This window comes from Martes martes (genome assembly GCF_963455335.1).
Source record: "Martes martes genome assembly, chromosome: 11".
In the NCBI taxonomy this organism is placed as follows: domain Eukaryota; kingdom Metazoa; phylum Chordata; class Mammalia; order Carnivora; family Mustelidae; genus Martes; species Martes martes.
In genome coordinates, this window is record NC_137899.1 from 90,808,989 (window position 1) to 90,823,135 (window position 14,147).

General features: G+C 52.6%; 1 protein-coding gene across 1 annotated transcript in view; it reads right to left on the reverse strand.

Annotated features, from left to right (window-relative positions):
- Positions 1–14,147, reverse strand: part of SLC13A4 (solute carrier family 13 member 4) — a gene marked incomplete at its 5' end in the record, with an annotated part of 38,076 nt that overhangs the window by 17,118 nt on the left and 6,811 nt on the right. The window contains 7 exon segments of the mRNA XM_080818742.1: positions 663–740; positions 1,739–1,809; positions 1,812–1,841; positions 1,844–1,896; positions 4,083–4,137; positions 4,562–4,734; positions 6,691–6,827. Coding sequence (XP_080674868.1) covers positions 663–740; positions 1,739–1,809; positions 1,812–1,841; positions 1,844–1,896; positions 4,083–4,137; positions 4,562–4,734; positions 6,691–6,827 — 597 coding nt within the window.

A 14,147-nucleotide genomic window follows, 5' to 3' on the forward strand; every position in this document is an offset into this window, starting at 1 on the left:
AACTGAAAGCAGACACATGTGGTCAGGGAGACTTGGATTTGAATGGAGATGCTCCTCTCACTACTGGCTCGGAGGCCTTGGGCACGTTACGTCATCTCTTTGCCTCATTTGCAGAAATGGAATTCAAGACTGCCACCCGCCTGAGCCAAGACAGGGGCAAAATGCTCAGCATACTGTGCTTGGTGCACAATCAGAGTTTCAGAAATGATGTTGGTTATTTATACTGATGATGGATGTGAAGTATTTGAGATTATTTGAATGGACACAAAAATGTGAAATCAAGGATTATAAGTGATAGCCACAATTTTAGGCCAGCTTCAAGATCTATTTTGTTCCTGCATTTTGTTTCCATGGTACAGCAAGTAGCAGGAAGATACTCATTCACACAAAAAAGCAGTTTCCTTACACTCAAATACGGTATTTGCATTGTCCCCGAGGCACCTTCGAGAAAATATTTGAACACCTCTTCAACTTTTAGAGTTGAAGAAACAAACAGGCTCAGATGGTGGGATGACTCGCCAAAATCCACAGTGAGTTAGACCTTTTATCTCCGTGGCACCCGCAGGCCAGACTTTGTACTTGGAGGGCCTGGTAATAGCACTAGGCTGATGCCCTCATTACCTCAAGACCAGGGCCCCTTGGGAGGCTCCAAGTTCCATTACCTGGGACCGGTGCTGCTTCTTGCCCTGGGGATTTGCTGTTTTGCCTGGGCTGGTGATTGTGGGCACACCATTCACGTTCTGTGGGGACAAAGACCAAGCCATCGTCAGGAAGAGGACATGGTGGGCATCAAGAGGGGCCGTGTCACTGCCCCACAGCATCCAGTGCCTCAGCACTGTGGCTATCAGACACCAGAAGCCAGGGAGAGCATGCCGCGGGGTGCCAGTCCACCATGCCTCCAAGACACAGAGTCCCAACCAGCGGGTATGAAGCAGCCCATTTGCAGAGACTTTCGAAATCTGGCAGGACAGAGCTCTGTCCTTGTCAGACAGCTTGACTTTCTGGCACTTCATTAGCTAATGAAGAATCCTTCATTTTTCTTTAACACAAAGAAAACAAACAAACAAAAAATCTCACCACAACAGAGTCTATACAGTTGGGTAATCAAAATTTGGGCTAATGTAAGAAAATGTGAAACCAGTTCTGGGGGAAGAGGTGAGGCCATAAACTCTGCTTTCCTCTATAAATGTGACCCTTTTTGGGCGCCTGGATGGTGCAGTCAGTTAAGTGTCTGACTCTTGGTTTCAGCTCAGGTCATGATCTCCTGGATAGGGGGATCGATTCCTGCGGCCGGCTCTGCACTCAGCCGGGAGTCTGTTTGAAGATTCCCTCCCTCTGCTCCTCCCACCACTCACACACATGCATGCTTTCTTTCTCTAAAATAAATAAATAAATCTTTAAATGTGACCCTTTTTATATGGAATCCCCACTGCAAATCTTGAGGGTGAATCTGTGACTCTTGGAAATCTGGCTGGCTGAGTACTGGGTTTCCACGGAAAAGGCTAACCTGCCCTTTATGAGGCTGAGCCGTCTCAGGGGCAAGGTTCAGAGGTACGCAGGCCCTCGCCCGGAGCCGGTCCAGCCCTTCTCATGTTTGGGCTCGTGTGAGCATCTTTATGTTCTCGCATCAGTGGCTGCCGCTGGGCTCTAGGGTAAGCTGCCCTGGCATCTCTGTCCCTGAGGTATCTTGAGGGACTTCCAAGTGATTTTAAAGCACAGAAAAAACCCAAAGACTTACCTTGCTCTGCATCAGAGAGGTGAAGTCTGCAGTCGATGTGCTGGAACAAAGCAAAGGAAACGGGAAAATAATAGTGGACCAGGCTTCATGAGATGGGAATGCCCCCACTCCCACTGGTGTTTGGTGTAAGTGACTGCTCTAGAGTCCGGTCTCCTGGGCTACAAAGAAGACTCATCTCACCCGCGTCTTCCTGGCCTTCCAGAGATGCTCTCAGGATTTGTGGGGACACAGCATTTCCTTAGAAGCAGTGCTGACCCTCCTAGCAAGTAACATGGAGGGCTTTCTAGGAGCCAAGCACTTAAATATGGACCGTAGTCCTCATGACACCGTTATCATCCTAACAGATGGATGGCTCATATCACTACCTGCACGTACACAGTAGGCCGTGGGACCAGAGAGGAGCCCCTGGGCCTCTGACCACATTCTCACCAGCTGACTCGGTGAAGGTCACTGTCTAGAAGGAGAAACTTGTGAAGTGCTCATCTGAGGTTGCGGGAGCAGGGAGGGCCTGGGCTACACATGGAGAAAGGCAGCTGAGAGCAAGAGGATGGGGGTGAGAGGAAGGATTACTGGCATTACTGGCTGTGCTCAGTGCTAGATGCGTGCTTCGGTTTGTCTTAGTTCTGAGGACAGTGGGTGCCATGAGGTCAGTGTGAAGACAGCTGTTGGACACGTGTGCAGGACTGGAGTCCCGTGGCAGACAATCCTGTCGAGGCTACCCAAGGGGAGGGTAAGGAGTTGATGGGGCTCAGAGGGAAGCATTCTTTGGAGAGGGTTGCTAGCGTGGAAGGAGTGGAGCGGTACGATGTTTCCCCCATTCCTTCCCAGGTTGGGTGAGGAGGGCAGGCCTGGAGCCCCTCAGACAGCATGGGAGGTGTCACCACCCCGGAAGATGGCCATTCTCACCCGGCAAATGGCCCGGCTCTCGCCAGCACTCTGCTGAGGGAGTTCTAGGGCCAACTTGAGCTTTTGCTTCGGAGTTTGGGGACATAGATTTAGGTCTAGAGAAGAACAAAGGCAGGTCATGATTCTGAGTCTCGTAGTGGGTGGCGCACACAGAAGGTGGCAGGGCCAGAGCTGTCTTGAAGAGGCCCTATCCAAGAGGCCGAGGCCACCCCAAAACGAAGAGCCTGTGGGGAAGTGAGGCAGCAGAGCACAGAACCGAGGGCTGGGGGTGCGTGGTCATCCAGAAGTGCCTCACCGCTGCCATCAGGCCTGGTGCTCTGCAGAGGGCGCCCCAAGGGGACGCTCCAGAGGCGCTGAATGTGGACACTTGGCAAGGGAGGGAGCCAGGGAGTCTCAGAGAGGGGAGGGCACCGGGAGGGGTCGGAAGCAACAGAGTGAGAGGCAGGGGCCCAGAGGATGGGGGGAGGAAAGGTGAAAGTCTGTCCCCACGCACTCTGACCTCTGACCGCCTGGGTGACAGCAGGTAGGACGTGCTGTGGCTGAGACTGAGGTTTTGGGGAGTCTGGACCAGACTGCTGACTCTCTGCAAAGGAGGTCATTCTGCTCTAACACCTTAAAGAACCAGAGAGCAGGGAAGTTTGCCTGAGATCTCGTCCAGGGCCGTGGAGGGGAATTGGGCGGCTGTGACCGAAGGCCGCAGTGCCGGGAGAGCAGAGCTGTCCCCCACCCTTCCGCGTTCTCCCCTCACACACGCTGGTTGCACTCAGGGCAGCTCTCATGGCCCAAGAAGACACCAGACTGGAAAACTCAGCTCTGCTGCACATCCAGCCTTTAAAGGCAATATTCATCCCAGCAACCCTTGAAGACCACATTTTGACATAGAATTTCTAGAAGAAATGAGCTATTAATGGATCTGTCTCACATGAATGTTTGGGGGAGTATTTCTCCTTTTTAAGCTTCTCTCCACCCTCACACAGCTCTCTCATCAACTGTCCTCAGATCCACCACCCGTCACCTCACCCTTCTTCGTCATATCTGACAAGGCCAAATCTAGGGAGACCACATGTAGTATCTAGAAGATACTTCGTGATTCTCTGAGAATCTCCAGTGACATTTACTATGTGAATGTTTTTCCATTAATTAGTTAGATGTACTATTCTACTTCAGTTCTACTTGGTAGGCGTGTGGGCAATCAGATCGTCTTCCTGTCTCTTCCCTCATGGCTGCAACGCCCTGTGGTCGAGGGAGTTGTCCTCAGGCTCTTGACAGGTGGTGCCCAGGTACAGAGAGGAAATCAGGGCAGAGGGGAGGGTGGTGTGGCATGACATGAGCCTGGCCCATCTTCTAGAAGAGCTGTTTAGGAGCTCAAGTACCGGCTTTCCTGACCTCCGGAATAGACCTGGCAGGCTCTGTCTGCGGGGAGGGCAGTCATACTCACTCTTCATTGACAAAGATGAGTTCCAGAGAGGGTTGGCTGTTGTTTACATCAAGACCTACAGGAGCAAAGGAAAGCAGACGTGAGATGTGGAGGCTGGAGCTGACCATACTGGGCAGGGGCTCAGGGCTGGGGCCGAACGGGGGAAACGAGGGCATATCCTGCTGGAGGCAGGCACGACCACCACCCTTCCCTCCGCTCTGAAAGCATGGCAGGGCTTGCAGACACGGACAGGCCTGGGGTGTGGTCAGAACCCTTGGGTGCTCCTTCCCCCTGAAGAGCGGCGGTGGCTGCTGTGAGCAGGGGAGGAAGGAAGAGCCAGGAACGCGGGGTCACCAGGGAGCTTCAGGTTCCAAGGGCTGGCCTGGGATGGAGGGGAGGGGCGGGGCACGGGTGAGGGTCCTGGGGGCAGCACTGAGCCGGGCGGTGTCCGGGGTGGGGGGCCCAGGGGCGAAGGGGAGGTGAACTCCAGCAAACTGTACTGATGGGCTCGGCCTCTTCGGTGCTGGAGCTGCCAGCCACGAGCTGTTCCTCCTCGGCACTGACCAGCTCCTGCAGCACGGCCTCCACGATGGGCATCACCATGGCGGTGGTGGACGTGTTGGAGAGCCACATGGACAGCAGCGTGGTGCAGCACATGAAGCAGAGCAGCAGCCTGCAAGGCGGGGCGGTCAGGGCGCCATGTCACAGCGGGGCTGCCGACCCGGGGCGGCCCCCCCCGCTCCTCTCACGGGGCTCCTTTGGGGCCTCCTACAAACCCGATGGAGCTGGCCTCAAGAAGGGGTGGCGGGGTCAGGAGGCGCTGGTGTGGCTCCAGAAGATCAGGGTTTTATGTCAAGCTTTCGGCTTTGTACTCCCAGGGCTTGGCACAGAGTAAACATTACCTTCATGTTTGTTGAATGAATAAATCACACCTCCTGGGCTAATGGCCTCAGCCAGCAGGAAGCCCTTCCTTAAGCAAAGACTAGCTTTGGTTGTAGGGTTGCCCAGGCTGGGACTTACTATCGGCTCGGCTGTGCAGACGCTGGCTTGGTAATGAGGTGTGCTTTGAATGCACAAAGGAATTTTTTTTGCCCTGCAGCCAACAGTTCTTCAGGGCCCATGACAGTCCCTTCTCTGCAGCCTCATCACTCTAGTTACTAGTGACCAAACAGAGACTAACATATGGAGGTCACAGTTCTGCCCACCACTTGCCCGCTGCCCACTTGCTGAAAGGCTAGCAGCCCCCCGACCCGACCCCGCCCCGCCCCAAGCCACACAAGGGTCCCATGTCACTGTGTGAACCTCTTCGGCCGGTATCTTGAAGAGTCAACCCTTGGAAAACACTAACAAAAAATAACCGTCAAGTTATTTCACTTTGGCTTTGGAAACACACAGTGTGTGCCGGTCCAGACGTGGTTCTGACTTCCATGAGACCGGCCCGCATAGAGACTCCCCATGTTTCTTACTTGAGGTGGGATCCCTGATGTGGCGCAATGTGGGAACACCTTTTGTGTGGATTAAGTCAGGCAGGCCAAAGTCCTGGTGCTGTTTCTGTTTAGGCTGACGGCGATAGGAGTTTGCCTGCCCGGGGAACCCCACCAGCAGATAGAGAGCACCGCGGGGGTGGTGGGGTGTGGAAACACGCATGGGGAGGAGTTAGTGAAGAAGCGTGGAAATGCAGTGGGATCGGCTTTCTTGAGTTTGAGTGTGAGTACATAGTGGTTTCAAAGAGCTGTGGAGTCCCCGCACAATTGGAGATGCCGTTGTGTGCCTGGGAGGTTGAGTGTGGGGTCCAAGGCGATTACTGAGTGATGGGGCAAATGACACCAAATTAAGCTGTGAAGTGGGAAACAGGAACCTCCTTTGAGGCTCATCCAGAGGACTCATGTTGGAAACTGGTACCATGTTGTTTATTTATACCCCATCGGACTCTCAAAGGAGTCAGGGCTGCCTACAGAAAATGTCCCAAGAAAGCTGTAAATAGAAGGAGGTGAGACCCACATTCTTTAGGAAAGAGAAGGGTAGGGTTGCTCCATGCAGCAGAGGTCAACACCGAACTGTCAACCCTGACTTTCCTGCACATTCCCCAGGGTTGGCAATGTTTCCCCTTGGCTTTCCCGACAGCAGACAGAGAAGAAGACGGGGCTGGGGGCCTGGAGGGCATCTCAGATGCCTGGTCAGAGCCAACGTGTCTGAGCTGTGGTTTGAATCAGTGACAACAAAAACTCAGGATGGATGGGAGGAAACCTCCACCTCTCCTTAAATGACAGAGGAGAAGACACCCATTTCCCTGTCCAGCCCGTTCCCTGTTACGCCCGAAAAAAGGATGAGAAACAATTTACACTGGTCCATCTCCTTTTACCCAACGAGCCCCTTGGATTTTGTAACCCGCTGCCCGTGATCTACGTGGCCCGGATAAATTACTGAGACTGTGATAATAAATGACACCAACGTGACACGCACATCTCTCTTCCATGATCGACAGCCCAGCAGCCCTGACGTCATTCCATCCCCATTAGTAGAAAAACACCCGGACCCGGAGTCACCCGGGGGGCCCAGGAGCCCTGTCTAGGTGGCCCCGTGGGAGCTGGGGGCCGCACGACGGCCGGGCACCCCAAGGGCTACTTACATGCCCGGCTTGGCTCCGGCCATCATGACCATGCGCAGAGCAATGCGCTTGTGCAGGTTCCACTTCTCCACGGCAGCCGCCACGCAGATGACGCCCACCAGCAGCAGCGTGGTGTTCTTGAAGTACTCCGCGGCCACCTGCGGGAAGGCAGCGGGTCAGTCCCTCCCGCCAGGCCCGGCGCATGCGCCCACTGCAGCGCATGCGCCCAGCCCAACTCAGGATGCTCGACCGGAGACCCGCAAGCCGGAGGCACGGAGGTGAGGGCTGTTGGTGCAGCCGACTGGTCGACATTTTGTCTGTTTGGTGTATATAATATAAACCCTCTTTAAAGGGGGAAAACAAGGACATTTCTCATTGCAGGAGAAATGAAAATGGCAGGAAATGTAAATATAGTAAAATATGTGGTGTTGGAAATAAACAAAATCTACGTAATCATACTGTTAAACTCTGATTACTGAATTAACCAAAACCGTGGGGTACCTATACTGGGAAGCTGGAGGCAGAAGGAGAGGGTGTTAAGAGGATAAAATCCTCATCTGCTGTCGTTGGAAATCAACTGATGATGTCTACAAGTGATAACTCAAGAATTAACATAAGAATATCAAATAAGAGGGACCCCTGGGTGGCACAGTTGGTTAAGCCACTGCCTTTGGCTCAGGTCATGATCCTGGAGTCCTGGGATGGAGACCCTCATCAGGTTCCCAGCTCTGCAAGGAGTGTGCTTCTCCCTCTTCATGCTCTCTCTCATCTCTCTCAAATAAATAAATAAATTAACAATATATATATAAAATAAGACGGGAGCCTGGCTGGCTCACTAGGGATAGTATGCAACTCTTGATCTTGGGGTTGTGAGTTTCGGCACCACCTTGAGGATAAAGATTAAAAATAAACTCTTAAAAAAATAGAATATCAAATAAGAATACTATATGGTGCTTAATTCCAGAAGAATCTGTTAACAAAGATGGAAGTTATTGACCCTGGATGGGGGTTGGGCAGAGGTGGGGGACTTGTTGGGGTCACAGAGGGGGAAGGCAGCCCCCCTTCTGCTTAATCTAGTTATTGTCCCCAAACCCAGTCGTCAGTTGGCACTATCGCTAATGCTTCCCAAGGGTAGGGAAAGCTCCCTGCCCTGTTGGGCTGGTGACTCTAGGGCAGAGTCCCCTCTGGGAGGGGCGGATAGGCCTCTGGGCTGCGTGGGCATGGGTGAAGATGCTGCCCCCTAGTGGGACGTGGAGGGATCGCGGGATGCCTGAGGCTTAGGCTGGGGGTGGGGTGGGGAGAGGTGCGGGGGAGGGGTTGGGGAAGGGGCGGTATCTAGGACCTTTCTCACTGCACCCTAACTTTCCTAGAGGTCTAGGAGGCAGCTCTGGGGGCGGAATCAGTGTTTGCTTTTCCTCTGTCTCCGGAGGAGGGAAACCCACAGAAGACATGAGACAGTACCGGTTCCTCCCCTGGCCCTGCAACTTGAGGTCCCTGCAAGGCCTTCCAAAAGGTCACTGCTATTGTGGTTACTTTCCCAGGGGACGGGCTAGCAACATTTTCCTTTTCTGCCTCTTTGGCACATATCATAGTAGAATACCAGTTTGTGATGGCCTTTTAGGAGCCCAGAGCCTACAGGACAGGCGAGGCCACTTTCTCAGGATTCCTTTCAGGAGGAAGGAGAAAGGAACCGCCCTGCAGAGAGGGCCCTCTCCTTGCCAGGAGATTTCCATTTCGCATTCACTTTCTCATCGACAGTCCAGGAGGCAGGCGCTGTTAGTACCTCACTTTGCAGGTGATGAAGCAGACTCAGAGGGGTTAAGGAAGTCTTCAAGATCAGAGCGCAAGGGGCAGGGCGGGGGTGGGATATCAATCCAGGTGCGTCTGAATCCAAAGCTACTACACAACATGTCAGAGTGGGCCAACCGGAAGCTGTGCGACTAATTCAACTCTAAGGGAGTCTTCTTGGTTTCCGTGAGAGCATGCTTAGGCACACATTCCTGTCTTCATTCATGGTCACAGTCCTGACTCTGGCCCTAAATAGCCGGGAGACGGGCTCTGGGCTCTTTTCATACTTGGTGTTTGGTGGGCTTGGGTCTATTCTCATGCCCTCTTGCTGCCTTGTGATGGGTGTCATGTGCTTGGTCCATGCAGCCTGGCTGTAGTTTGTGGTTAAGAGGCAGCACAGCCAAGTGGGCAAGAATGAGGGCTCTAGAGTTAGCCAGGACTCAGCTGTGTGACCCCAGGCAAGTTAGTCAACTTCTCTGGGCTTCGTTTAGTCATCTAAGATTTTTAAAAAAAAAAAGATCGTGTGAGTCTCTACCTTTTGTAAAGCTGTTGTCAAGAGTAAATGACAGTTGCAAATCAGCTAGCCTGTGGGGCGGGTGACCAGGATTTTTGGCAGCTCTTTCTGTCCCTCAGTGTTCCACGCAAAGGCTGACTGGCTCTGTGGCCATTAGCACACAGAGTGGACCCAGCCACGAAGCTGCCTTTCCATTTTCATAAATCAAAATTCTATCCAATAGTGGTGTTTGTTAGTTGTCCAGCCCACTGGGTTTTTTTTTGTTTGTTTGGTTTTAAAATAAAACCTTGGTTATTCAGAACCCCTCAGGGAACACGTGGGTTCCAGGATTCTTGAGGGTTATTTTCATCATTTTCCAACCTGCGTTGCTTACTCCTGCTTGCTGTGCATTCCTTTCCCCACTACCTAATTTCTGAAACTAATATTCTCTGAGTTGGGAAACTAGATAACAAAGCTCGTTAGAATTATGTGCCAAGAGGAACAGGATCTCCAAACGCGTGCTCCTCTTGGGAGCAGAGTCCGTGGCGTCTGTGATGTTTGCAGTGGTGCTTTTATTCTTGCCTTTTCTGCTTTTCTGCTCCGCGGTTTTTCTCTGTTTGCCAGAGCCCTGAGCTTGGAAAGTAGAGGTGTTCCTGGACAGTGTTTCAGAAGAGATGTGCTCAAGGAGGCCACCTGGAAAGGCGGGGCAGAGAGGAGCAACACCATGGGCTCTGGAGTTCCGATGAGCTGGGTTTGAAGGGTGGCTTCCCCGCAGATGAGCTGGAGGCTCTTGGGCAACCCATGGAACCCCGTGGCCCCGTCATTCCAATGTCTTCAGTGGCGAGTCACGATACACGGTTCGTTTAATCCGTCATGGCGTGGCCTTGAGTCAGATAATGCAGGCAGGGTCTTAGAATGGTGCCTGGCATACAGGAAGTGCTCAATAAGTGTCCATATTATTAAAGAAGTGGAAAAAGGATAAAAAGCTTCAAGATGAGACTGAGGGCAATGCCAGGGAGGTCAGCACGACCGAAGGAGGGAAGAAGAGAAAGAAATGAAATAAGAAGGAGCAAGGTGGGGCCTGAAACCAAAGATTCCCCCAAGTTTTCTCGGCGAAGTGGGAGCCGGGCTGGAGGCAGAGGCCCAAGGACAGAAGGGCCGGCGCGTGGGGTCCTTCACTAACTAGCTCAAAGTGAGTGAATCACAGGCGACATCCATTAGTGATGAGCTTTTAAACCATTATTTTCTTTGAAGGCGGAATTATTGATTGATCTCTAGATAGGTTAGGTTTTAAATGTTTAGAATAATTTTTGTAAAGGTTGTGACTCTGTTCCTAGACTTTGGAGAAGGGCACTCCGGACAGCAGGCTCAGCTCAGGAGGAATGTGAGTTGGCCACCCTGGGGCCACCCCGGTGGAGGAGGCCTGAGGGCCAACCCATCCTCCCTGCTGGGGAAGGCGCTTGCACACGGTGAGAACCCTTAGCTCCCCGAAAGGTCGCTGTTTTCTAGATCCTCCCTTTTCAGGCGAGTAAAGAGTAAAGGGCAGTTTGTACAGATTACAACTTGCTCAAGACTGGTTAGTGACAAAACTGGATTCAAACTCAGGTTTACCCTACTCCCAGCTTGGAGCCCCAACCCTTTCCACATTGCCACTCTACTTGCTCCTGGTGGCAGCAGCCAGAGACCGCAGGAGGTGGGGTGGATCTCACCGTGCCCTGACGTGGACATCTGGCAGCTCTTGGCAGGGGGGGACCCCAGAAATGCAGATGGTCAGCACTCTGTAGGTCAGCTTTGGGCGCCTCTAAGAATGGTGGGAATACGGCAAACCCTCAGGAGACCAGAGGTGGCCTCTGGCAATGGACTTACTTTGAGGCTCTTCTGGACATCCGAACAATTTTGCAGGAAAATCCTCTAGACCCCAGGAGTGGGTGATGGGGGTGGCTCCCCCTCAGCTCGGAGCTAAGCCCCCAGCCCGAGCTGGAGCCCAGGGTACAGCATTCCAACCAGTGCCGCGGCAAGGCGGCCAAATCCAGCACATCTGACTCCAGGACTTTCCCTGGAGAAAGGAATGCTGTTCCTGTTGGATAAGCCTCTGCGGGCTCCAACACGCTCCTGATCACCTAATTGCACTCCCCAAGGCCAGAGGTTTGCCAGCCACACTCACTGTGTCTGAAATGTCAGGAAGCCCGTGGGAAGGGCCTCCGCAGCCGGGGCTCGGGTCCTCCTCGCGCAGTCTGAGCAGGAGTTCCTCTTCCATCTGTTTTATGTCTTGAGCCTCCCAAGACGTGGTTTAAAGAGAAGGTTTTGTTGCTAAAAAAACATTCTTTGCAAACCCTGCCCCAGAGAAGCCTAAAGCAGGGAGACTCTGATGAGCGCTGACCTGGCCCGGAAGTCTGTTTAGCTAACTCATAAAGCACCCCCAGTTTCTTCTCTGGGACCTCATGGACCACCTCCAATGGAGGAAACTGAGGCAGGGGGCTGGGCTCTGAGTCCACTGGCAAAGGGGCTGGCTCCTGTGTAGGGAGTAGCTCTTCCCCCAGAAGCATTAAGTTGGCCTCAGGAGTCTGCATTGTCTGGAGGTTCCCGGTCCCGGGCCCCACACACGGACTGGGTGTGGAGCTCAGCTCTGGGCTGCATCTGGCTGGCTGTGGGTGAGGGACGGCTGGGGTTCAGGCAGGGGGCCGGGCCCCGAGGCTCAGCCTCCCTCCCCACGGGCCTATATGGAGGGGGTCAGCCCCTGTCGTGAGCAGAGGCCAGAAAGGCAGAGCAGAGAGTGGTACATGGAATGTGCCCAGGTCTAAACAGACAGAGAAAGTCAGGGTTTGGGGGCTGGTCGGCAATCTGGCAGGTCAGAAAGATCAGGAACCAACAGGGAAGCAGATTTGTGACATTGAACTCCAGTGTCATGGGGCTGCTGAGGCTGTTCTGTTATCGCAGCTGGAGCTGCCCTGCTCCGTGTCCTCTCCTGGCGGGAGCTGGAATGCCATGGACACTTGCCAGGGGCCGGCAGTGCGGGGCCGTGGAGACAGCAGAGGGGGTGTGTGTTTGTGTGTGCGCGTGTGTGTGAGTGTATGTTGGGCAGGGGAGAGACAGAAAGCAGATGTCATCTCTACTGGAAGTTGTTCCTGCCACTGGACACCCTGGAGACTCTTCCCAAGCCCCAGCATTCCAACCATGCCTTTTCCTGCCCCAGAGAGTGCTCTCGCTCCCAGCCTCCTAGAAACAGTAAATCTTAGCTGACTTGATTGGCCCCGGCTGAGGCAGCACCTTAGAAAGGCATAGATGATTCCCGAGGCAGATACAATGATAGTCGTGAGAGTCACAACGGAGGTAAAATAAAGAACAAACCTAAACTCCAGGCCTCAGCTCTGTACGCCCACAGACGGAAATAGCGGCAGGATGCCAACACGAAGATCATGGAATCCCAAAGTCAAAGGGCCCTTTGAGTCCATCCCCTCTCCCAAGGCACGAAATCTACCTCTAATGGCCCTGACTTGGTCACCTGGCTTGCATTCCCAGGACCAGAAATACGCAGACCCCACGTGGCTGCCCAGTCTGGCATCTTCCCGCACACGGAGCGGGTCTCTCTTACCGTGCGTGGACTCTGGTTCTGGTTTGAGCCCCTGAGCCTCATGTGTTGAGCTGCAGAAGCCAGAAATCACGTCCCTCTTGAGTCTTCTCTTCTTTGCTCGTGTGACTCACATTCTAGATTGGGGACATCTCGGCTACCTACCACCGCACGAGCTCCTGATCTAGAATTTGATGCTCTGGGCACAGACGTTTATTAACTCAGCAGACTTCAGTACCTATCGGCCAGCGGTTAAGAGCACACGTTCTGGGGGCACACACTCCTGGGTCCAATCCTGACTTTTAACCTCTCTGAACTTCCATTTCTGAACTCCTCCGTAAAGACGGAACTGAGAACCACTTTACAGACGGTTAAGTGACACGGAGCACGTCAAGGACCTCCCAGAGTGCTTGGCATGCGGTACGTGCTCTAGATTTTGGCAGCTCCATGGGGCTGATAGATGATTCATACTGCCTCTGTACTCAGCTAAAAGCCAAGGTCTTTTCCACACACACTGTGAACATTTATCCCTATGAAACGTCATTTTGTCAGTCCCAGGCCATTGTCTCATCCTGTCAGCCTTGTTTCTGTCATCATTCATGAGTTGGCCCATCCAGCTTCGAGGCATCTGCAGATCGGATAACGTACCTCTCGTATTTCCACTTGGGCTCTCCCTCTAGTCTACTGCCAAGACGTTACTCAAGATTCTTACGGTTCAGCCGTTCAGCCAGCACTCAAGTCACTCAACTGTGCTATCATCCAGCCCACACTGGCTCCTTAGATTGAGAAATTGTTTCCCCCTGGAAATTGTGAAGGTTTCAGAGAAAAAGTTGATTATTTGTTTTCAACAACTTCTGTTTAAAAGGCTGGGGTTAATTATAAAGCCTCCTAGAAAGACGTCAATCAAAAAGTGGTCAAAATAAAGTTTGGGCCCCTGGTGGGGTGTATTTCATTTATCTAGAACATTCCCTCTTGGGGAATTGGGTGAATCTTCCGCAGAGCCAGAAAACGAGGCATTACCGCATGGGTCTTCTGTGTTTTCCCATTTGGCTTGTGCCTTCTCTTTTTTAGAGTAGAAACTTCTCAAGGTCAGGAGTCTATCATTTTGTATCACTTTTCAGCAAGGCAGAAAGAAGGAAGTCTAAGCTTTGCACACAACAAACTCTTAACCCCTGCTGACTATCAAGCCATCACCATAAAAATGAACCATTCATATGCATACATCAGCTGTGAGACTTGAGAGGGCAGAAATTCCGTGTTTCATTTTTGTCACGGTCGGGGTTCTGTAACGTCCCAGATGGCGCCTGGTAGATACAGAACTCAGGAAATATTTTTCTGAATGTTGAATGAATAACATGAGGGAAAAAAGCCACGGTTCTTGGGGTGCCTGGGTGGCTCAGTGGGTTAGAGCCTCTGCCTTCGGCTCAGGTCATGATCCCAGGGTCTTGGGATCGAGCCCCGCATTGGGCTCTCTGCTCAGCAGGGAGCCTGCTTCCCTCTGCCTGCCTCTCTGCCTACCTGTGATCTCTGTCTGTCAAATAAATAAATAAAATCTTTAAAAAAAAAAAAAAGAAAAGAAAAGTCGTGTTTAAGGTTGGTGGTTCTTTTAGGCAGGCCCACAGACCAAAC